Source organism: Pempheris klunzingeri, chromosome 11, assembly GCF_042242105.1.
Source record: "Pempheris klunzingeri isolate RE-2024b chromosome 11, fPemKlu1.hap1, whole genome shotgun sequence".
NCBI lineage: Eukaryota > Metazoa > Chordata > Actinopteri > Acropomatiformes > Pempheridae > Pempheris > Pempheris klunzingeri.
The window spans coordinates 15,217,745-15,243,267 of NC_092022.1; the positions used below are offsets into that span (position 1 = coordinate 15,217,745).

Sequence of the window (25,523 nt, forward strand, 5' to 3'; positions counted from 1 at the left end):
GAGGCAATTAGAGCACATCATGGAAACACTTGAGCGATGATGATGATAAAACCAAGCGGCTACTGTCTGCAAGTGGAGACAGAGACCTGCTCCTCCATGAAGCATGTGAGGGGATATCAAATGCTGACTATGAACCAGACTGCTAGTTTTCTACCTTTTACAAACATGATGATATATGATGGCTGCGTTTCAGAAAAAACAAGATGAGAATTACTTCTACTTGGATGACAATTGGCTGGTTTCCCTGTGAGAATTGTGTATTTTTTAAACAAATCTGGGCACTGTCCGATTAGGGCAAACTCTTTCTCCTGAGCAGACAAACAGACAGATGGGTGAGCTTACCAGACACAGCTAGCAGCCGCGGCCCAGGCAAACTCAAGCCTTGTGAGGCTGAAGTGTTTTTCTGTCAGGCCGCTCCACAGCCAACACTCTTTACCCTCACACTCACAGATACACACAACCAAATACACACAGAGATTCAGTTTACTGACAAAATCTTAAATTGCTGACTTAGGAAAGTTATATAAATGCAAAAAGCGTTTGAGTATTAATGACACACATTGGCAAGGTTTATAGCATGAATGCTCCATGGCAACTGCGCAAATTCAATCCTCTGATGAGGACTGTGTGATAGTGTCAAATGTTTCCCAACATGTGAGTAAGTGAACCTTTAGTCGAGATTTGTTTTGTCAACTGCTGTTCCAAACGAACCATAACATGTAGTGTTACAAAGTGTCTATCTAAATGTCATGCAATAAATTGCCGGATTATGTAGCAACCTCACTAATTACATTGACCTATGATTGGTATTCATTTCAAACATCAACAGAAGCATATTAAGACAGCCACAGTGGGCAGAAAAGGCATGCATTAAGCTAGTGAGACTTCAGAGGCTTAAAACAGATCCCACTTCAGAAATACCAACATACCACCACACCTCATTCATTAACACACACCAGACATGCAGACATGCATATACTTGGTACCTATAGTCCCCTTTGGTGCATCTACAATCTCTATTAAATCTGGTCAAATGTAAGTGAGCCTACATGAACCTCCCATTAAGGACAGCAGACGTGACACCAGAGACAGAAACAGCTGCTCAGCATGCCTATAAAAATGTACAACACTCCCTGGCCCCCTGCACTCTTGTGGGTACAGAGTTCTCTCTGTTTCACTTCCCCTTTTTCTCTCTTTTAATCTGACAGCTTTTAAGGACAATATTGCTGTCACTTGTATTTCCTACAACTGCACCATAGGTACATGTGTTAATAGGTGATTTATTGTAAATATTGGAGAATATAAAATAAATGAATTCTACAGTGTTATACATACATACACACGAACATACAGATAAGGGGGCGACTTAAGACCCACAATAAGACAACTAATGAAAGGACATGTGTGTGATAATTAAATCTTTGGGGCAATATGTTTATGAGAGATTTCTTCTTAACTTCTTTCTTAACTGTCACATGACTGACTGCAAACAGGGCATAAAACGGCCAAATTACATATGCATTTTTTTTTTATGATGGACTATCTAGCCAATTTTCAAGTCTGTGCAAATTGATTCTTTTTGAAAGGACAGCTAGCTCTTAGATAATTAAAAGGAGATGACTATCAGAACTAGTATTATCCTTAAAATAGTGATCCTGAAGAGTTTCATTTAAATAGAAGTCTACATAATGGTGACTGAGCCTATGGCCAACTGATGAAAGCCCTCGCATTTGCAGTATTTCAAACTGGGTGTCACAAATATCACAAGTGGCTCACAGTTAGTGACGTGTTTCCCATCTCTAAGCAGCAAGGTTGGTCTGCCAGACAGGGTTAACACAACATACTCACTCTTCAGCTCACTTGAGTGTGTAGTGGTGTACCATTTTCTCCAGCCTCTGCTAGCATTGCGAGTAAATGGTTACTATGGCCAAACAAACAAAGAGAAGGTCAGGGAAAAACTTCAAAAACATCAGCAAGGACATACCTGCAATTACCACCTATCACCACAGGTGCCTCTTAAGAGAACAAATCGGAGATCTTCAAGATTGTTATTTTAAAGTCACTTTCTCTCTCTCTCTCTCTCTCTCTCTCACTCACTCTCTTCCACCCTTGCTTCCTCTTTTATCCTCATGGTGTAATTGTGGTGAACAAAACACAGTGTAAAAACATGCTAGTATAAATATTGTAAAAAAAAAAAAAAAAAGGGTTTGTTTCTTGGGCCAAACCGGATTGGGGCAGATTGGACAGGAGCAGAGGAGGAAGAAGTTAGACATGACACTGGAGATCAGCCTTGCCCTCTGCATACATCACAACAAACCAAACAAATGAAATATGTCAGGCTCGACAGGACGACAAAAATCTGTATTTTATATCAACCCCAAAACAAGAAAAAAATATGCACATTTGCAATTTTGGATTAAATACAAGTGTGGGTGGAAATGCAGCTGATCAAAAAAAAAGAGAGAGAGAATTACCACATTGTGAAAATCTCTCATGATTCCCATGCTCTGGAAGAGCTATGAGAGTTTCTGAGGTTATTTGGGTAGTGGTCGTGGCTCTGCTCTGCACCTGACTGGACAGCTTCATACACTCAATGCTTTGTGCAGTGGCATGTTGGTGCTGGAAGCCACCACCACTCAGATTAAGCAGGAATACTTTTTACCTCCCCCCAGGCCGGAAATCGCAACGTTATCTTGGCAGAAGTCAAAGGAGTCCTGGGGTGTGTGTCTGCTCCTGTTTAAACTACTCAGCTCAAAAAAAATCTCTCTTGCCTAAAACACCTTTTCTCAGAATTTTTTTTTTTAGATTATCTGAATTTAATTTCCCTCCTCAGTCGTTTAAAAACGACCTGAGGATACCCCGAATAGATACAAAACAAGTTTTGTGAAAAATCTATCTTTTTCTTTATAAGTTTTATAGCAACAGCATGGAGACCACAGATCCAAAGCTAATGGGCAAAATAACAAAAACAAACATTGTGCAAATAGAGCCTGAAACTGTCAGACTCTTCCCCCTCCTCTATCTGTATTACTCCAAAAAGAGGGCTCAAGAACATCAGATATAGCCATGAACATCAGGAGTCACCTAAACTATGTAATTGCTTGTGTGTTCCTTTTTATATGCAGACCCAGCAGAATGTAGCAAATGTTTTGATGCACGATGTAATATCCAGGAGGTGACGTCAGATGTCCGTGACCTCGAGTGTAATTACGGCCACGTCTTTTAGTTTAGCTGTGACTGGAGAGCAGCATTTTTATCAGATCTGTGTTAAATGGATCCTGACTGAATGATCCTGACTAAACTCACTACAGGTACGTGTGTGTTTTGTGACAGAGAAAAGAAGATAGTTGCTTAACGGATTGTCTTGTTCTACATCATCATTTGTTTGAGGGCACAAGGACATGTCATTATTCCAGCTCAAACCGCTTTATTGTTAAGGACGAGCATGTCTACACACACACACTTAACGAGTATAGGGGGTTTCTGGGAGCTTAGGGGAAACTGGGCCCACTGGTTCTAGCAGCCTGGGTGCGGCAAGCTGTTTAACGTTGTTTATTCAAGCTGAATCTTTGAGGTATTTGAAAGAAGATGCTTGTTATGTAGCACCCATTCAATCTCTGCAGAGCTTTGGGTGTTTTATTCACACTTTGATTTACCAAATCCCTTGCAGACCCTGGCCTTTTGAAAGGTCAGTGCTCACGTTACTTAACAGTGTCAACAACAGAAAATCAATGGGAATGCCAGGAGTTTGGTACAGTTCTCTTCCACAGCTGAACTAAAAGATGGGGCTGTCGACAATGCTTTAATTACACGTGAGATCACGAACATCTGACTCTCCTCTGGATGCAGCCAGAAACCTCAGCTAGCACTGTATTTTCCATGTCTTACAGTGCAGATTGCCTCTGTTGATGTTTCATGGTTTACTGACACAACAGAAGGAAAATGAGACGATATGGTGGCAAGAGAGTAGCATGCAGTGTCATATTTAGAAATTATAAACATATAAACTGCAGCAAACTAAACGATGGATAAATATTTTTCATGAAAAAAACAGGTCTAGTGTGAAAAGTATTTTAGGTATTTCCTAAGAGAGAAAGAAAACTAAAATATGATCCGTACCAGAGACAGACAAGAGAAAGTATATTAGAGAAACTACATGCTGAGCATTAATTAAAAAGCAAAGACATTAAAATAAATGTAAGCCATTCAGCTCTGCACAATACAAAGTATTAGGCACTTCTCAGGCTTCTCTCTGTTTGCAGTCTGGACTGAATTTCACTGCTTGTCATCAGCAGAGTGGGATGACTTATGATAGAGTTGTGCAAGACCTTGTGTGTGTGCATTTGTATGTTAGGATATTTATAAGAGACTGAGAGTGGGACAAAGCAAAACCCCTGAAACTAAGGGCTTACAGAACATTTTTGGAACAGTTACTTCAGACTTTAAAAGGCTTGCTCTCAGCCACCAAGGATCTGGTTTTGGAAGTCATTTGCATATTCACTGGAGCATTACACGGTACATTCAGAGAATTTTCCTACAGTGTTGTGCCGATTAGTCTGCCATGGTAGGGAGTAATAAAACTGGCTAAATTAGCTTTATTGTTATAATCTACAGTTTAAATGTTGAATCATATCATCTAATCAGTCTGTGTGATTTTAAGGAAAATTAAGCTTTGAATTTTGCTCAACAGTGAAGAAATCTTTCTAACCAACATCAACATCTCTCGGCTTGTGAGTGTTATGTCTGCAGATCTGCAATTTCAGTGCCAATAGAAACATTGTGAAAATTCCAGTGATGAGTATGCTATCATTTTCCTACCTTGTGAATGGATTCAGTCATTGGAAAGTAGTGAAAATTAAACATCATCACATGCTGAAGATGTGTGTTTATGAGTGTTTTAAAACACAACAGAGACAAGGAAAAGACAAGATTGGACAGATTAGATCTGACATTATTTTCTATAAGGGTATGGGTAATCTTTCCTAGCAGTAAGAGGCTCTGCATTGTTCAGAGGGCTTCATCTCCTCTGGATTTGGGTAGGATTTGTCCTTCAGATAAAAAGGGAAGAGGGCAAAAGGCCAAGAAAAGGAAAATGGGATGTATGGAACAGATAAAACAGAAAGGGGGAGGGGACATTTTACAAAGCATGTCCCCACACCTCCCTTTTTTGTTCAAAGTTGTGACATATCAGGCAAAACCCTTGTAACCATGGAACAATTATGTTTTACACTGTATATACTATGGTATCAATGTTTAAACTGAATAAAATACTATCTGTTAGAGCTCAACTTCACCACTAAAACAGCTTTCTAAACAACACCTGCAAAGTAAACTCACTGTAATGCACTTTTTTAAGCATTTCTGTTAGCATGTCGGTGACTCTGACACAGAGATGGAAGGATATCAAGGGAGTGATAATAGTTTTATGACGGATCAAGAAATGTCGTGGGAGGGATTCGGTGAAAGATGAGAAAGGTGGGAGAGGCCGGTGGAGCCACAGAGCAGCTGCTGGTTGGTATGAGGAGTGGGGCAGAAGGACATAAAGCCTCAGTGAAAAGAGAGGGAAGACAGTTGACTATAGCATTTCTAAATGCTGCTGAGGCAGAACAGGAGGCCTTATGCAAGTATCTATAATTATGGGTGAACAAGAGATAAAGCATTTTACTGCAGCGGTGCCAGAGCTGTGCACCAGGAGTTTCCTTCCCCCTTGATAAGTGTTTCTTTCTCTCACTGTCCCTAAAGCAACCTGCTGGAGGACAGATGTACAGTTCACGATTAGACATGAATAAGTATGTGAGGATTTATAATGTAGCGTATAACTGATGCATAATATTTTGGAGCCACTTCTAACTTTGTCTAGTAAACACTACTTTGCAACAGAGCAAGCTGTTTGCAAAAAAACATTCCTTCATGCCTCCCACTCTCCTCCTCACTTATGAAATTGATTTTGCCTCACTTCTTCACTGCATAACAGCAGATGATTAATGTCTCATTATAGCATTGTATACACACACACACACACACACACACACACACACACACACACACACACACACACACACACACACACACACACACACACACACACACACACACACACACACACACACACACACACACACACACACACACACAGCACATATTTCACCTATTAGCCAGGTCCTCATTAGTTCTACAGAATGAATGATTCAGCTGCAGATCTGCAGCCTGAAAATGCAGATTAAATATTTTTTCTTTGATACTACATCCTCACTCCTTCATACACCTCTGAGTCAGGAGTCAGTAAAGTTGTGGTGTTAAATGATGAACTGTCTGCTACAATCTTCTGCGGTTATAAATTGTCTAGGCAGCACATAAGCAGGATCCTGAAGCTAACGTAGCGGATGTGCCAGATGCCTGCTTGCGTCCTTATCTGACCCCTTCCTTCTCGCATGACTCCCCTCCATTGAGGACGACCTTTCACCCCTGCCTGTGTCAGTGCAAGAGCTTTAACCTCTTGTGGTCTGGACGGGAGGAAAAGAAAGGCTACAAGAAAGCACTGAATCACTTATTCTATGCAAATATTGTTTATATGGAAATATAAGAAAAAACAACCACCTAAGAAGAAGTGAGCTGCTCCACTCAGGATGGTGAGTGTCTGGATGTGGGCTAGATATCCCAGACAGGTGTGGGGGTGGGATACTGTTCCTCTGACCCTGACCTTCAACAACAAGCTGTAATGTCTCCTTTGGGAGAAAAGGACTGGTGGCAGGCTGTGTCAGAGGGGACTGGAGAGGTAGTGGACTCTGCTCCAGCCTGCCTGCCTGCTTAGCCTAAACCCTCCTGGTGGCTCTTAGCAGTCTGGGTCAAAGATCGGGCAGTAATTACGCTAAAAACAGAGGCATCTTTTTCCCCTCCACCCCCCCCACCCCCTCAACTGCAGTTGGTGGCTCTGGCGTCTTGTTTATGCAGACTCAGGGTTTTCTATTCATGTTAACTCGTCGTGGTGACAGTGCACCAAGGACAGATAAGAAAGAAAAGCTTTTCACATCAAAACAAAATGCCCCCTCCCCTCTTCATTTCGTCAGACCTCCTTTTTTTGTTCATTCAAACTGGTCTTTGTTCCGTTATCAGTGCACTGGATCCCATGCTGATGAGTCCTGACAGGTAGAGCGAGCTCTGCTTTAGGGTGTGAGTGACTTAATCAGAGACAGAACAAGGAAAAGAGAGAGACACACACATACATACATAGAGGGGAGGTTGGCACGATGGGTCAGATTGTTTACATATGCAGCACAGGCTTGAATGTGTTTAGATGAATATGTGAATATGCGCCAATGAATACACTCCTCTTTCTTCCTGCAAGGTCTTTGCCCAGGCTTGTCTAAAGGGTTGTGACCTACTTTGCAGCATTTGCAAACTGAAAAGGTGTGAAAGAATTACGTTGTACATGACAGACAACGCGCAACTAATACAGTGGTTAATGTAAATCATAGAGGTGAACATAAGCTTTGTAGCCTTAGTCTCTTTAAACATAATTAATGTATGTAACACAATGGCAGTCTTATCTCCCAGTGGGGAGCAAATGAAAATAAATGGTTTTGTTGACATTATCCAAAACAAGGCACACAGTGCAGCAAATGAACAATGGGTCACACCCACATACGCAGATGTGCACACACATACTGGGACGTCAAGCACAACCTCACCACTGTGATCAAAACTTTGAGAAAAATAGCTTCCTCACACTGCAGTGTCCAAATTACCATTAGTGGATTTAATTGGAAACTACAGTCCATTTTCAAACTGCTCCACACGCACATAAATCAGGAAAGCAGACAGAGCTGGGGTGAGCTTAGTAAAATTTAAGAGAATATTGTCGATCGTCCAAACAGACTGAATACTAAAATGGTTTGAACCAAGATGTGACTGAGAAAGCTGCTTGTTTCAGTGTGTGAGAGGGGAGATGAAAGCCTCTCGTCATCAACTCCAAAACAAAAGCCAATTTGAGCAGGGTAAAGACAGGGAGTTAATCTGAAAGGTCAATGGAACAACAAAGAGGCCTGGCTAATATGACCACACAGTTATATAATGTTATGCAACCTCTTTCAGTGGCTGTGTAGTGTCAACTTAGAGTGTGTTATTGTGGTAGCAGTGTGCCGAGATGTCCGTCAACATGCTGTGGAAAAGAAATGTTTCCAATCTAGTTCAAGACCTGGATCAAGAGGTGAGGACAGCCGCTTTATTGTCCGCTGTGGGCATGCACGCTTGAACACACACCCACAAAGTAGGCACACCATCACTCTGGTCTAAAAGCAAGTTCAGTCTTGCATGCTCCCAAAGGACCCTGCCTCACATCATACATGACTAGCGGCACGTGAAGTTCACATGATGACAAGAGAATGAGGGGAAGAAGTGTGTGTGCAGCTTAAACCCCAAACCACGGCCACAATACACCTGCTATCTAGCACACTCTCAGCTGTCAAATGCTGTTTTGTCGATAGACTATATTCAGTTTACAATCTGTGTTTGAAATTGTAGTATGCTAACAATGTCACTAGAGGGGCTCAGAAAAAGTCATCACGTTTCTATGCAGTTTGAATTTAGAGCTGCTCAGTTTTTAGACTGTACTGTGCTGCCACCGGGCATTTTGTTAATGTGCAACAGACAGACAGACAGACTGTGTCTTGACAAAGACAGTAACCAATGGCTGTGTAAAATGAAGGCAAGAGTGCTTAGGCGCCGCCCCCAGCCTCTCCCAGCCCTCTTCACTGTTACATAATCACTTATCAGTGCACTAGGCTTGTCCCTGGATGCCTTTTTTGCTTCCGCTGTGTGAAACAGTCTGCATGTGAATGCCAGTTTGCCTACGGACTAACAATGAAAGCCCTGAGCGTCAATGTGCATGTGTCTGAAAATGACACGAAACAATGTTGGCAAAAACTAATTTCATGCACATGAACATCAAAGAAAGCAACACTTGCAGACAGCAAGAGCTCATCTTCCTGCCTGATACACAGTGAGCACTTCACAGATCCATCCGCTAGCCTGGTCCTGTCTAAAGAGGGTCAACAGGGACAGCAAAAAGTAAAAACCACCCCAAATGTAATTAAGTGATGTTTCAGTCAACAACACCAGCATGCTGTAACTATCCCGTTCATTCACTCTCTTTTCTTTCTGCTAAGCGATTGGGCAATCATGGCCCTCATCTACAGCTCTGGCTCTTTTAGGACATATTTCGAAACTGTTCTGGATGGAACACCAAACATGTGGTCAGTTGACCAGTACGCCCCCACACCATTCATGCCCAAACCACTGTATAGTTGTAGCCAGAGGGTGAATTCCACTTCTAGTTAAGACTATGTGAAGGAGCACAAGCTTGGAGTTGAGTGTGAAAACTGCCTTAGTTGATTATTTCTATCACCACAAATTCAGTGTCAAATTGGCTCCTGGACTGAGATGAATAGAAACGAGAGCCAAGCACACAAAAATAGGTCTGATAGTTATCAATGCGCCGCAGAATCCTATTGGGTTGATTTTACAGCTGCCCAAAGTTCATGTTTAGATGCCAAGGCAGAGTTTTAATCATCTCAAATGTCTGTACTGATTGGAAGTGGTGTCACCTTACATGCAAGACTATGAACAAACTAAAATATGAAGATATAAAAAGGGTTCCTGACTAAAGATGTCATCGCTGTCTCCGTACCTGTTTCTGGGGACAGGGATGTGGGAGGAGGGGAGGGGTTGTCTCTCTGTCGGCGGTGCGTTCCGCCCTTGTGCTGCCCTGAAGTTGTTGGCGAGCTCTGCCTGTTTCCCTGGGTTCCTGATGTCCAAGTGCATGAAGCCTGGCAACTGCCCGTTTGTGCCTGGACAGTGAGTAGGACTGGCCCTCTTCAGGATCCCAGTGGAACCGGTGTCTTTTTGGTCCCAAAGGCCAGTCTACAAAATAAGGCAGCAACACATTAGAGTCAATCTATTATTTTCAAGTGCCTACATCAGCTGGCCGGTAGCACAGTGGATAATTGCGCATGCTGGAACCCAGGTTCGACTCCCTCCCAGTCCCGGCTACCAAAAATGGGCGAGGGTTGCGTCAGGAAGGGCATCCGGTGTAAAAAACTAACACCAAAATCTACAAGCGGATCATCCGCTGTGGCGACCCCGGAAGGGAGCAGCCAGAAAAAGGACAACAAGAGCGCCTACATCAGACAGAATGGGGTTGATCATTTTGTTAACAGCTTCAACACTGGTGAAATTAGATGACTTTGCATGACTTTCTTGATGTTTTTTTTTAAACTATTTTTCTTGAGTAAATCATACAAGAAAGAGAAAACAACTTCTTAAAGTTTAAACCCAGAAGTTGTTGTTTAGCACTGCACATTAATCTTCACGAAACCACCCAAGACAAATGAAATCCCAGGTGAAAATACCCGTTCCTGTGTTTGTTGCCTTTTTACAAGTAACAATACTTTATTTAACATTTGATAAATAAAAGCCTAATATGCGAGTGTGACTGACTGGATGAGTTGCTGTTTGAGTAAAACTCTTCGTATCTCAAATGACACTGCAAGAGCACTTTAAATGACAAACGTGATCAAAACAAGGGCTGCAAATAATGATCACTTTCATTAGTAATTTCATGCTCTGGTTATTTTCCAAACAATCAATTAAGTTTTGAATCCATAAATAAAAAAAAAAAAATGCAATTTGTTATTTCTTAGTGATTTATTCAGCTTGCTTATTTTTTCTAACCAACAATCCGTAATCCATAAATTAAAGACTTTTAATCTACTGTCATATAGGACAAATAAAACCCACAAACCCTCACATCACTAATCAATTAATAGACTAACCGTTGCTTTGAAGTTATTATTTTTCTTGTATTGATATGGACAAATGTGTATGGATCAAAGTCGTGACGATGATCATTTATCACTGGCATGATAAAATAAACACACAGAGAAATTCAGTGGATTTATTTGAATAAAATGCCATCTGATCCATTTTAAAACTAAGTGTGGCAGTTCACCATCTATGCATATTTGATGTTGCTGTGTCAATTAGTAACTTTATGACGTGATTAAATAACTAACTCTGCAGATAGAAAGACACATGGGCCATGAAATGTTGAAAAGGCAATGCAAAAACACACATGTATGCTACAAACACGAAACTGATGACTCAGACCAGAAAAAAAAAAAACATAACACAAGTCTACTAATAAGTACTGCTACTAGATCAGTGGTGTGAGAGGAGCCGAGCCGAGCCGGGCAGGGCCGGGCTGGAAGCCCTGTCTGTAGCTCCACCCTAAACTTATGGGGGAGGGGGCACGGCTTGTAGTTTGGAGTCCCTGCCCACCTTTTTTTCTGTAAACTTTGCACACAAAACGAGCCGCCATTTAAAGCGGTTTTGATACGACGTAATAATTTGAGAGCAGGCGCTGACAGCGGCTGGTGAAACTACTGACACTTTTTTAAAAAGTGTGTAAAGAGTTTGTAAATACATACATATACAGTACACACTGGTTATAATGTGGCGTGAGATTCACGGCGACAAACTTCAGCCTCTAAAATGAACTAATAAGTGTGTGTGAGAGCTTTGCGTACTGACAGGTTAGCGCTACATGCCTGATGTTATCTGTGCTGTAACTTGGGCGCACGGTTCACTTTACCGGCTAATGGAGTCGTGCGCACACGCAGTTTAAAAAAAAAAACAACGCACAAGCGGCAACTTACTTTTTCCGCGTCGTGCAATAGTCGACCACCGGGAGAAAGTCCGTTCCCTTTTGAAGAGCCTCTCTCGCTTTTACCCTCCACCGCCGCCGAGCCGCCGTCCATGACATATCTGTAAAGCACGGGCCCGGCTGTGTGCGCCGGCGTGGGGCCGCTTTTCTCCACCGTGGGGACCCGGGTGTCGCGGAGCACGGAGCGGCCTGCCCGGCAGCTAAAATCCGCTCCACCGACTCTCGTCCCCACCGACGACTTCTCCGAAATATATCTGGAATCCATATTCAGCCTGGAGACTAAAGAAAGGAGACTAGCTTTCTGTGGGTTTTAGTGCAAATTGCTGGAGTTAGATACATTTATCAGGATTGTCGTGAGTTGATAGGTGTTATCTGAGTCGGAACTACTCTAAGTCTACATGTAAAGTTTTCCACCGCCGCCACTAACCAGGGTATCCAAAAAGCCGCCCGGTCAGGAGGATAAAAGATTGTTTTGCCTCTTTCCTCCAAACGCATGCCACTCCCCCTCCAGCCTCCTGCTATTGGTCCTCCGCACACATAAACATTCAGGACGGCGGAGAGCGCAGCCTGCACCGGAAGCGACTCCACAGAGGAGCCCTCTCTAAACACCGCACTTTGGCACGAGTCCACGGAAAGCATGCCTCTGATTGGCTACTTGCACCCTGCCAATCACATTTTTCCCCCTAATCTAAGTAATGTGGGTGGACGAGAGGAGGGGGCGTGTCCTACAGTTTACCGGCCGGTGTCTGTCAGAGACGAGGAGCCGGTCTGCGAGAGCGAGCACAGGAGACAAGAGCCTGCAGGCCTCAGCGGCAAACTGCGCATTTAATGCGTTTTTGCGATCCAAATGGGGATTTAGCGGATCGTGGTTTGCTTGCATGAACCGTGCTGTGCAGTCTGGTTACTGTCGGTGAAATGAACGTATTTGCTCAGAGTGGTTCCTCCTTCAAAAGTTGTAAACGCCTGCATTTTGTCGACAAGTCTAAGCTGCTCCCATCCTGCAGTTATTATAATGTTTGAAGTAATAGAATATTGTCTGGACACAGTAACATGAATCCATGTGCTAGTCAATACAACGCAAAAAAAAGTAGTCCTGCAGTGAATACTGAGGTTTATGGAGTCAGTTTCAGGTTCATGAGACTGTCACAGAGGTGAGCTGGATTCAAATCTATAATAACACTGAGGTCTGTTTCCATTATAAGGTGGACAAAATAGCAGACATAGCAGTTTTTGGTCATGACGTACATGTGTCCACTTGATGTATTTAGCTACAACCGGAGAGCTTTGTGGAAATGTGGAGTTCATAAACACAAGCAAATAAGTGTTTTTATTAAAATATATTTTGCCATTTGTTTTCTTCTTATTTCAGTTGTTGGAGGCACCTGGATGTTTCCTTATCTATCCCATTCTAAAATGCCTGCAGAGCCCAGACGGTGGTATATTGCTTAATTTTACACATTTATTGCAAGCTGCATTTATTGCAAGCTACAGTTATTAGTGAGGCTGCTACAGAGACTCAACAACAAACACCGCGGTGCTGCTCAGTTTGAAGCCCTGTACAAAGCAATAACACCACAGGCAAAAGACAAACACACGTTGTAATGTGCCACTTTATTAGAAAAGTAAAAACTCACTTTAATATTTTATGAAGGTTAATATAAAACATTACAATCTTTTGCATATCTGCACTGTCACACTATATTTTATTATATTTATTATTTTTAAACTAAACCCTGTGCTTTAAGAACATACAACATTGGCTACAGCTGTCACAGCAGTATTGGCCCATAATTATATCTGAGGACAATTAACAAACAGCATCTGTATCTGCATGGAAAGCATGGAACATTTTGCATCCACAAAGTACAATGTGTCTGTGATAACCATCTTTTTTTTTCAACAAATATACTGTATACTGTATGTTACATTGGAACAACATCAGAACAGCAACAGAGTATTTTACACATTTACATCATCATACTGTATTTGTTTGTGCAGTGAACATCTGTTTCGATCAGTGTACAACAGTGTTCGACAAAATATATCAGATCAGTGCTTTCTCTCAGGATAAAGAAAATGTGACACATAAAGTGACAGCCAGAGAAAAAGGATTAAGTGTGATAGCGATTTCCAGCCAGCATTGTCTAAGGGAAGCCTCAACAGAGCTTGTTAAGCGCCTCAGCTGTTAGCCATTTCTCATATCAGGCAGTAGTTGAGCCGTTGGTGCATTGTTGATATCAGACTGGGGTTGGCCTGACCCACAGACTCTGCCCCCTCCCCCCTACCCCTCCACCCTCGAATCACTCCCTGAACCCCCCCAGACCTGGACATCAAAGCCCCCTCCCCTGCACAGTGAGGGAGAGGGGTGAAGCAGAGAAAAGAGAGATCTGTGTCGGTTATTGGAGGATGAACACAGCTGGGGGAGGGAGTATATGCTAAGGGCTGACCATGTGGAAGCAAAATGTGCTTCCTCCTCTAAAACTGAAAACACACATGGCTCAATGTTGCAGTGTCTGTGTGCCTGCCGGTGTCTGTGCATGTGTGTGTGTATGCAACCAAAAACATATTGGGAGGAGGAGGGTCCTTTGGGTCCGTGTCCATTTTTGCAGTGATCCTCATCCAGCTTTACACTAGCTGTTCTTCTCCCTCTTCACCTCTATCGCTCTTTCTTGCTCCCCCAGAGCGGAGGATAAACAATGCTCTGGCCCAAACTCCCAGTGGCTTCTCTCTATCCCTCTATTTCTCTCCCCTCCTCCTCCAAGTTTGTTGCTTCGGAAAAAAAAAAAAAAAAGATTGCTGCTTTGCATCACACGGAAAAGAAAAAGTATAACAGAAAAGATTAACAAACAATAGACCAATTCAGTACCACAATATTTGTTTTCATCTCCTTATATCAAAGCATGCACTTTTTTGATCAAGCAGAAAAAAATTGCACCAACAACATAAACTTATTGTTTTCATGGCAGTGGCATGAGCTATTCAACCAATGGTAATTGTCAGTAGGTATGAAAAATAAACAGTGCATTAAAATACAGAGTGCATTTGTTTTTACATACTTTCTGACACAGTAGAATTTCTAACCTCACGTTACAAACCTTTTCTAAACCCGTCTTCTCTTTGCATGATCATCTCACAGTGCGATCATTCTGATGCCTTCTTTATCTCTCAGCCTGCGAGCAGCTTGCATCCCTCTTCACGTCTTATCTTTATGCTCATTTATTAAGCCTCTGATATTTTGGTTTCTTCCTCTGTTCCTTCTTTTTGAATGTTACCCAAACCTACATGGGAAAGACACTGTTTATAATGGAAGAGACTTACTGCAGAGACTGGAGACGAGGGTGGGGAAAGGGCGAGGGGCAACCTTCCAAAGGACACTCACTGATAATTTATATGCCCAGCTCCATATTTTCCTTGGAGTCAAAGCCCTCTGTTGCTATTTCAAACACCAGACTCAAGTCTGGTGAGCTATAGTGAGCTTTGGCCTTTTCTTGAGACCTGAGAACCAATCAAAATTGTGCTCAGAAACGCCCTTTATAGCATGTTACTGCGCAATTAAGCCAGCTAGTCATCCAGCTGCCCAGTGCAAAATTACAATAGTCATAAAATTAGATGTTTACAGTGCCCAGAGGACATGACATCCTAACTGCACAGGATGAAGCATCCTGTGTTATTTTGGACACACTTTCTCTTCCTTATTTTCGAAAATATTCTTCCCTCATTTATCATTTTTATCTTCTGTTTATTTATGGCAATACAGGAAAGGTCTCACATGGTGAAATCTGTCGCCCATATCAGTCTGGGGACGTTCTTGCACAACCCACTCAGTGCCCCTGACCTGATCACTTTACCCTGTATTACTTTGCCAAGTAAGTGTGTGTGTGTGTGTGTGTGTGTGTGTGTGTGTGTGTGTGTGTGTGTGTGTGTGTGTGTGTGTGTGTGTGTGTGTGTGTGTGTGTGTGTGTGTGTGTGTGTGTGTGTGTGTGTGTGTGTGTGTGTGTAGGGTGTGTCATCATGCCTCTGGTTGGTTACAGATGTTTGTCAAATCTGACCATGGTTTGTTAACTCATCTCATACTTGATGTGAAGGTTACATTATTGATCAAATGTCACTTTGTATAGTTATCACGAGGACCATTATTGATAACAGCAAATAAGTTTGCGGCACCTTGATGGTAATTTGTGGAAGGGTGACTATATCCTTCAATTAACTGGTGTTTCAGGAGGCTCACAAATTCTAGGCCCATGTTTAAACAAAGCACCACAATGCTGTCTGCCAGGCAACAGCCCAGTGCGCACAGAGAACCTGTTTCAGATGTTTGCTTAGGGAGAGCTAAGCACCGCAAATCTCTGTGACATCCATCTGCTTATATTACATAAGTCCCCCCCAAGTTGAGGCATATGTGTGTGTGTGTGTATGGGTGACAATAGCTAACGGTGTGCCTCATACTCTTAATATACCCAGTTTCCTTGCTACTACTGTTTATTTTCAGGTGTGTGTTTGCACAATGCATGCACATTTATTTTTTTTTATATATATTAAAGGTTGTGAGTTACATCACACACTCTATAAAGAGTACAGTGTTCATATAAAAATAAAGATATTATGGAAAATGATGCACAAACAGGTGAGTATGGTCAGTGACACAGTAGGTTGAAGATGTATAATCCAGTTTTCTTTTTTCTTTTTTTTTTTTGTTAAAACATATTTGGTCCATATTTGGGCTGGACTAGACTTAGGCTGGTTCTGAAGTACAGACCAATCAAGGGAAGTCTGAACCTGGATTAAGACCCTGTTTGTACCTGATGTCATCACAAAATGGATCCTCGTGTTGTTTGTCTATAGAGGGTCTTGTATATATGTACAGGGTCCCTTTCATGACTGTGTACCAGTGGGTTCTGGGCCGTTCTGCCTATCAGCCAGCTACAGGCCAGTGACGTACATCTCCATCCCATCATTGAAGGTGAAGATGGTGGTGGTGCTGGCGCTGTTGGCCCCTTGTTTCACATCGCTGATGGTCTCATAGAAGTTTTCCCCACCAGGCATGCCTCTCATAGGCGGAGCGGTGGGTCCTGAGCCGTGAGGTACCGCTGGCGCTGCCGGCTGCTGCTGCTGCTGCTGCGGCGGCGTCTGCTTCTTCCTCTTCAAAGTGGCATTACCCCCAGCTGTGCTGTTATTGGTTCCCGTCTGCTCACGTTTCCGGTGGGTGTCGATGGTAGCGTACGCTGGGTCAGACTCGGTCATTGCACATGTGGACCAGGACCTGTCTCCTACTGGCTCATAGCAGGGCTCCTCCTGGGACCGCGCCTGGCCCTGGACTCCTCGACCTCGGCCCCGGGAACCTGCATTTCCTCGATCTCCACCAAAGGAGCGGGGGAGAGTCTTTGCTCCATTGTTTTCCATTGGAGGTTTCTTCTTTTGGGTTTTACACACAATGGAGTAGGTGTCAGCAATCTGAGAACACATGCAGGAGGGGAGCAGGTTATGGTGTCAGTTGATGACACTGAACTACAGTACAACTCTATCCTTCAGTCTATGGGTGACTCCTGAAATAGAAGGTGACCGCAATTCTGCTTCATTCACGGCCTTGTTTCTATAAGTGAATTTCTGTAACCACAGCTGACAAACAACCTACACATGGTGAGATTAAAATGAACAGTCATTGTATTACATGTTTCAAATCTTTAAAGCGCACGTTTCTGAGGTAGCTATGAGAACATACAGATTTACCATATCTATGTATATACAGTATATATTCCCGTCTGCCCGTAAACCTGACATAAAGGTACAATATGTGAACATGACGTGCTGCCAATTTGGTGTGTGCAAGTGAATGTGTGAGCATGGATTGTGCGGGTGTGTGCCCAGCACTTTGCGCATGTGTTGACAGAGCTCGCTCTGTGCTGTAACCTGACCTATTTTGACGGGTTAGGATAAGACAGAGTAAACTGTGTTATCAGTCTGTTGAGGTCTAGGCAGAGAGACAGAGTTAGCTTTGCAGTGGATGGACCTGTTAAAATTTCACCACAACTGCTTTGGCAACAGAACAGTAGGGTATGGTGTGAAAGATCTGGACGACAGCCAACTCACTCAAAAAAAAAAAAAAGAAAGAAAAAAAAACTGCTAAGCACTGTTCACATCCCACTTGCTTTGCATGAGGTGCATGTGTACGTTCTCGAGACTGCATTTACTGCTAATGTATTTATGAAAATGCATACAATTACAGTATGTGTATGCATGTTTGCCTTATGCCTTTGCTTACAGTGAAGCACGTAGGATTCGACATCTACTACTCACAACTCAAAGGCATGTGTGACTTCTTGTGGGGAATTCAGATAAACCTGTGCTGTGACCTTTGGCATTTCTGTGCCAAAAAAGGGGAGCACAAGAGCAGAGGATTGTGGGACATGGTAATGTTTACTTTCTGTGTTCACACCCATACCAGCAGCTCTGCTCTAGTGGCCCTGAGTAACACTGGCTATGCAAACTCTCTCTCCCACACACACTCTCACAGATTAGCCTTGTTTTTGTTCCACTCCTGAAAAACTGAAACCTGAGAGCATAGAGACAATGAGCAAGACTGTTTTCTGTGCGTGCACTCACCTTGCCTTTACTTTCATAGTACCTTTACATTATATGTTTTACCTTGTCTTTAAATATAACAACTTAAACTGAAGAAATACAATCCAAGTAGAAGCCACTGTGACTTTAATTGTGTATTTCTCTCTCTGTCTCTCTTTCTGTCTCTGACAGACCTCAAGCGACACACATACCCTGCCCGCACAAATCTCTTGTGTGACCTTTTTGGATAAACAAAGACCCCGGCGTATGCTACAAGTGTGTGCACACAATGTGCAGTGTGTGCGTATGTGCAGGAGTGTGTATGTGAGTGCATTTGTGTGCACTGAATTTGCAGCTCTGTGCAGCAGAGGAAGGAAGTCACAAGATGATGGGGATTTCAAAACTGGGCTGCAGCTGTTGAGGAAGCCTGTGCATTGTATGTTTTCTTTTCTCCTCCCCTCTGCCTGTGCTTCTTTCTGTTATGTCTCCTCTGATACTGCTTTAGCTCTCTGCTAAGACTGGGGCTTTGAGGAGTCACATTTAATTTCAGCTTACACTGATTATCCATGGAAACACAACAGTATGCATGACTGATGCATCTGTGTGTGATCAACTTTATGAATAGCAAATATGGCGCACGTCTCCAAACGGTCTGCTAGGAGTCGATACTCATCTGGTAAGACAAGCTTTGCGCAACGTGATTGGTTGGGGAGGGCAGCGCCTCCTAATAAGAAAAGAGTGGAGCAGAAGGAGAGAGCGCCAGAGAAGAGGAGGAGATTTAGGTGGGAGTGTAAACTCAACACCTTTTGACGGCTGCAACTGACAAACTCCAGGGGATACAAAGTATATGGGCATGTTAGGGCAACGACAAACTCTCGAATGGAAAAACACAGCAACGAAGGGAGAGAAAAAGCTTTTAAAAGAAAAAAAAACAGGAAATAAAGTTTGAAAGGAAGAAAAAGAAATTGAGAGAGATTGCAGAATGCAGTCAAGGCCAGCTGCTCTGTTTACCAGTCTGATTTGCAGAGGAGGAGTTTAACTCATGGGCCAAACAGCAGAGACTTAACCCCTTAATCTCCACATGCAGCATCCAACCTCTCTGGCCCAACACTGGCTTAGTCAAGAAACTTACAGATTAAAACTTGACATGATTGCTAACTCCTTCTATATCCTGTGAGGAACATATTCATTCTCTGATTTAGTCGCAAGCTGCATGAAGTTATATTTCAGACTTACTCTTCAGTCATAAATATGCCAAATAAATTAATGACGTGGAAAAAAAGACTTCTCTGAGGTGATGAAAATGGCAATAAAAAAAAAAACTTAACTAAACTAAACTAAAATGGTGTATTTCAGAGACACACCTCCAGTAACTAAGAGTTAACTGTCCCCAGCCCCCCCCCCGAAGGCAAGACAAAAGGTCCCCAACCGCTTGTAACTCTCAGTATATTACACTGTGTCCAGTGGAGATCGAAGAAAGGGGGATTGAAGTGGAGAAGTGGGGGTGGAGTTTCTGAGAATGTGGTGGGGGGGCATAACATATGCCACAGTATGTACATTTATATGTACATATTTATCTGCTGTGTGTGTGTGTGTATGTGTATCAATATATATGTAGATCAGTTTGGAGCCCACATCATCACACAACAGCTAACTTATAACACACATCTCTCTATGAATGTAAAGTGATATTTAATTATTCGGCAGGGGGGTGGTATTGATGTCCCTTCTGTCTGGTGAGTTGTGCAGCAGAGACAGATAGATGAGTAGGAGATTGGGGTCAGGGTTCAGGCAGGGGGTTGGGGGTGCTAAATCCATGTAACGTAACCCCTGGCTGTAAACGGAAACCTGGCAGGCAGGTCACAGGGCAGTGGTGTTATGACGGCATGCCCAATCAAACGGGCGCCCCGGTCGGTAAACACAGCAGTCACAAAATAAGAGGCCTGTCCATCTATCTGTCTGCCTGTAGTCTTTCCAGTCCCCTGCAGTGTGGTCCCTCCTCCCAAAAACCCCCCACCCCCAGTCACCCTCCACACACACACACACACACACACACACACTACCTCCTTTGCGGTTGGGGGTGATGGGTGCCCCTGTCCGTTCTCTCCTCGGAGTGGAGGTGGGTGCAAGGTGATGATGTCATCTTCCTCTGGAGGTTTCCAGATGTACTGCTCCCCGTTTCCCATGAACACTGCTTCCTGGTATACAAAATCAATTGAGAAGAAGAGGCAAGTATTGCAATTATGATGCGGAAGTGTTTGTGTAAAAGTAAAAAGCACAATTAAACAGGAATGTCGCTGCAATTTTTGAAACGTATATGGAAAGTTATGTTATGTTGTGCCTGCTGTCTGTGATGATCCTTATATCTGTGAGTTGTGGAAGTTTTTATTTGCTGTGTTTGCTCAGTTGGTAAACAGTGAGCATGTTGCACAGCCTGGGCGAGTTATGCATGTGTGTGTGAAATGGAGGGGGAGGGGGGGAGAGGGGGAGAGAGAGAGAGAGCATTTGTTTTGAAGGACAGAGTTCACCAGAGTGGGCGCTTTTATTAAATTTGTCAGTACTTCTGTAATTAAAATTATTGATCAACCAAGGTTACGGTAAAAAAAGTGTCACTTTTAAAGGTTTTTTTTCTTTTATGGTAGATGCCTCTGCTATACAATATCTACCTATTTTAAATGACCTGACTTTTTACTTCTCTTTCCGCTCTCTAAGGGTCGCTTTCTTGTGAAGTTCGAAACAAATGAATCAGCCAGCATCACTTTTAAAACAAGAGAGCGGGGGCTGGAAATGATCCCTTCAGACAGCAGCTGCTCCGAGACCAGTTCCTGACTGGAATCAAATGCAACTGACGTCTAATTGCGTTTCCCTTGTGTGACTATTTAGAATTTCCTCTCAAAATGAAGTCTGTATCCTTTCATCATAAAAAAACAACTATACAGACTAATTACTAGAAGGCTCGTACCATGCAAGTGTCCAGTAATGCCTGCTCGGCTGAATTTTCAGCAAGAGTTAATCTTTTCCTCCTTGCTCTGTGACCAACTTTTCCACAAGCTTTTATGCAAATCTGTTCAGTTCAAAGATTTCCTGATGATGCACAGACAATACTGCAAAAGCATAACCCTCATTTAACTCTACTAGTGGAGGTAAAATTTTATGGAGGAAAATAAAAATCAATGTTCCAAAAAAACGATTCCACATCTTCACTTACTACATTACACAAATACTGATTGGTAGGTTATAAATTTCTATTCGTTTTTTTTGTATCATATTTGCATATTCTATCCATGTAATAGTATGTATATATGATCTTTTTACAACAACCAAACAAGTAACAGCTCTTGATAAATTTTTATCACTGCTGGTGATCAAAACCAATTAGAAGCCAATTAGAAAGAATGTAGTGGTGTGTGCACATGCGACCCAGGATGATTAAACTTTTATATGCTCCTCCTGTGCAGTGAGAGTGAGTAATAGAAGCCGGGGTAGAGTAAATGACTTCAATATGTGAGCATTATTTATCCCCACACTGGCTGCTGGCTACCTGTTAGCCGTTTCTAGACAGACTTGCTGATAGATTCGATGGGCACACACACACACACACACACACACACACACACAAACACACGAACACACGAACACACACACACACACAAGCCACTTGGCAGCCTGCCAAGCTCTTACATAATCTATCCTTCCACTCTTTACTCTGGCCACCCTAATACTGTGCCGTGCAGCACAATGCAAAGGGGCAGAGGAGCGGCACACAGGCACAAACATGCACATACATGCACATACACTCACACTATCGAGGATTTAGCAAGAATAGATTATAAGTGCGGGTCAGCAGCTGGACTGGCATCCACAGCTAAGGCAAAATAGTTTTAACAACATTATCAATCTCCTTAAATCACCAACACAAAGTCACCTGTTTTATGCTCTGTCAAAAACACACACACACACACACACACAAAACCATAAACGCATTCATAAAAATGGATGTGTGTGCCAGCAATTCTCCGGGAGAGGCTGATCACCATCCGATGATTGTTCCTCTATTTCCCTCTCAGAGCTGACCTAAACTGTGGCCTTGACTGTTTATAAATATGTCTCAGTTGGCACACATAACTCTATTTTGTGGTTAAACCATTCAAATAAAAGGCAAAGATCTTAAAAACATGAGGTACTGAGGTTGGCTATTTAGTTGACAGTAGTGAATTTTATCCACCATGGTTTTGTTCCAGACATTTTTGCAAAATAAAAGTTTACTCACACAGACACTGTCAATAAATGAAGTTAATGAAGTGAAAATATGTGTTAAACTCCAGTTTCAAGTGACCAAAACGATATCAACCCTCACATCCTCAAGCCTAAATATAAAGAGCTGTTTATTTGTGGACAGTGCCCTCTGGTGGTAAAAGGACAGATTTACAGTTTGGAAAGATGGCCAGTTGGGTACGGTTGATACAGAGCAAATTGATCATATAATTCTTGTACCTTTGGGAAGGAGTGCAGGTGAAACGGCTCCAGCGGCTTGCGTGGAAACTCCTGACTGCGATGTAGTGGAGGAGGAGCTGCAGAGGGTGAATCACTCACACTCGATTGGCTGTCTGACTGGCTGTCAGCCCCATTATTTTCCTTTCTGTTTGTCTTGTCAACCTTGAGGTATTGAGTCACCAGTGAAAACGTTACATACACAAAACCTTCAGTGAAAGAACACAGCGAAAAGTCCACATGATCACATTTACTTGGACGTGGACAGAGAGCTACTTTAGACCTGTAAGTGGGACATTTTAAGTTAATATTGCCTAATTACACTTGTGAGGCCTCTTGCTAACATCACCTATCTGTGAAAGATTATGTTACAGTATTTGGCTTTCTATGCAGTGCTCTTCTTCAGACTGATTAACATCACACAAACATTCACTTTACGTGGTAGACATAACGTGAGATAAACATCACTGGTCACTCCTGCACGCATTGTATTCTATCAAAACAAATCGTACAACTTTAACTTTAACAAAACATCACGTGATGTTATCCGTGATTCATTTGACTGTGCCATGTAACGTGTAGCAATACTTGTAGAACTGCTTTTGTAGTAACACACATCAGACTTCTTGTTGGAAATGCTAAAATGTTGCTGCAGTGTGCAGCCCTACAACTTACGAGCAGATCCTAGTCTGGTTTAGGAAGAATGCAATACAATTTCCATAAGCAAAGCCCCTAATTTAAGTGAGTTAACAAGAGGAACAACTTAGATGAAATGTATGAATGTTGTTACCTTTCTGAACTTCCGTATAGAAGCATATTCAGTTGCAGTTGGATCTTGGATGGCCAGGGAGTTGACGGATGACAGAGGGGACCTGTTGACCCCATTCGCACCGTTGCCTCTTCCGGTCACCGGTCCATTAATGGTGCCATGCCCCCTGCCGTTCCCTCTGCCACCCTTTGAGAAAAAAAAGGTAAAGAAACACACAAGTTTTTCAGTTACTATCAAATTATTGTCCACAAATCCAAAAACACAGAATTTGATGCAAAGCATCAAACAAGGCACAGCTGCACCTCTGGCACTTCAGCCCTTCATACGCGGGCTGATGACGCATGCCGTCTACAGGCAAACAGAGAAATAACTGTTATAGCTGTTGCCTACTTTTTCCTGCATATGTAGACATCAACATGTCTACATATGCAGGTCTAAAATGCTGCTGCTGTTACTTAACCTGTGTAGAGCTCATTTAGTTACTCTTTCTCACTGTCATCTGTCCAGTGGGATTTTAAAACATTGAAATCATAATATAACTTTACAGTTTGGGATCTGTGCGTGTATACGTACATTCCCGTTCCCATTGCGAGCTCCGTTGGCCTGAGCTGGGGGGCTTGGGGCAGCTCTGATTGTAGCCGGAGTGTTGGCTGATGTGGGTGGTGGGGCAGAGGGTACCTTGGGGCCCGGGTCACCTTCCCGGACACCAACACTTTCATACAGGCCGTCATCCAGGCAGTGGGTTGGGGTGGGGTTGTTCCGTAGACCCACCTCGGTGTAGGTGTGGTCTCTAGCTTCCCCCACTCCCCCTCCTCCTCCTCCTCCTTGTCCTCCCCCATCTCCTCCTGTTTCCCCTCCTCCCCCCTGCCCAGATCCCTGTGGACTGGTGGGGATCTGGGGAAGCTGCCGCCCATGGGAGGGCCTCAGGTCTGTCTGGGAGCACCGACTGTGGAGTAGCAGGAGGTCCATACTGGCTGGACGGCTCTTACTAACAGCTGCACAGAGAGGAGGAGGAGGAGGGAGAGGGGGAGAAAGACAGTCGTGGAGGGGGCAGGACTGAAATAGCATAACAGCTCAGAGTTTTGTGTCATATACTGTCACATACAAAGTGTCACCCATCACTTACAGTTTCCATTACAGGGAAAGCGATTTATCTCATGCAGCCTGGTGTCAGATTTGCTCATGGAGTTCAGTTTTGGATGTCGTAGGGTACCCTGCTGTCACACACATATGTACAGGTTAATACAGGCATAAAACATGTAAACATAAAGCATGTATGTGCATCTGTATTTGGGGAAAAAAAGATACATGGAAAAGAGCAGAAGGAGATGGGAGGGGGGGAGTAAAATGAAAGCATGTCTCACCATATTTACAGATGTCCCTTTCTCTCCAGCTGGGGGGTGCTTGCTCTTGCTTTTTCTGACACAACATCAAAGTGTGGAAGGTCAGTCGGAGCCGGTGGACAGAGAGAGAGCATACACACACACACTCAGAGTAGATAGATACTATCAGCATCCAACTCTGGTCAGGGCATAAAAGTCCTTGGTTAATAACAAGAGCCGCGTCAAATAGTGAGTGGAGCGTGACTCAGGTTTCTGCCAAAGCGGAGGATGTCCTTTGCTGAGACTTGTTTTTTTCCAGGTCTTTTCACAATAAGAACAAACAAAAATCAGTTATTATTCTGTAGTTTCTTTCATGCTAAACGCCATTTTAATTTACTGTCCTTTGGTATGAGCCTTGTGCAAAAAAATTTATCTATAGTAGTATTACACGTCATTGTGGTTTCCGTGGAGGTTGCTGTAGCTATGGGAAACTGTTGATATGGTGAGGGAGTGATGAAGCAATGAAGAGAAAAGCTCCTGGGTGCAGGTGAGAACTGTTCTACCCCTTCCCTTTTCTCTCACTTTGGGAGTTGAGGAACTGCATTCCATATAATGTGCGATCTTACCGCCGTGCGGCAATAACACAATGTAGCAATAAGTAACA

At 43.0% G+C, this 25,523-nt stretch overlaps 2 protein-coding genes across 5 annotated transcripts in view; both read right to left on the reverse strand.

Moving 5' to 3' along the window:
• slc2a4rg (SLC2A4 regulator) overlaps positions 1-12,268 on the reverse strand; it is a 33,046-nt gene extending 20,778 nt beyond the window's left edge. For both annotated transcript variants that reach the window (XM_070839464.1, XM_070839463.1), the window contains exons 1-2: positions 11,712-12,268; positions 9,686-9,918 (exon numbers count right to left, since the gene is read on the reverse strand). In XM_070839464.1, coding sequence (XP_070695565.1) covers positions 9,686-9,918; positions 11,712-11,984 — 506 coding nt within the window. In that variant the 5' untranslated portion in view covers positions 11,985-12,268. The remainder of the gene's footprint in view (positions 1-9,685; positions 9,919-11,711) is intronic.
• A 2,221-nt stretch (positions 12,269-14,489) lies between these two features.
• LOC139210235 (CCR4-NOT transcription complex subunit 3) overlaps positions 14,490-25,523 on the reverse strand; it is a 36,703-nt gene continuing 25,669 nt past the window's right edge. Inside the window, exons 3-9 of one of the 3 annotated variants that reach the window (XM_070840244.1) lie at positions 24,902-24,956; positions 24,664-24,751; positions 24,111-24,532; positions 23,559-23,723; positions 22,772-22,933; positions 20,341-20,475; positions 14,490-17,170 (exon numbers count right to left, since the gene is read on the reverse strand). In XM_070840244.1, the coding sequence (XP_070696345.1) occupies positions 16,640-17,170; positions 20,341-20,475; positions 22,772-22,933; positions 23,559-23,723; positions 24,111-24,532; positions 24,664-24,751; positions 24,902-24,956 (1,558 nt within the window). In that variant the 3' untranslated portion in view covers positions 14,490-16,639. Of the gene's footprint in view, positions 17,171-20,340; positions 20,476-22,771; positions 22,934-23,558; positions 23,724-24,110; positions 24,533-24,663; positions 24,755-24,901; positions 24,988-25,523 lie in introns of those variants that run through there. The other 2 variants (XM_070840243.1, XM_070840245.1) reach the window with 2 other exon arrangements.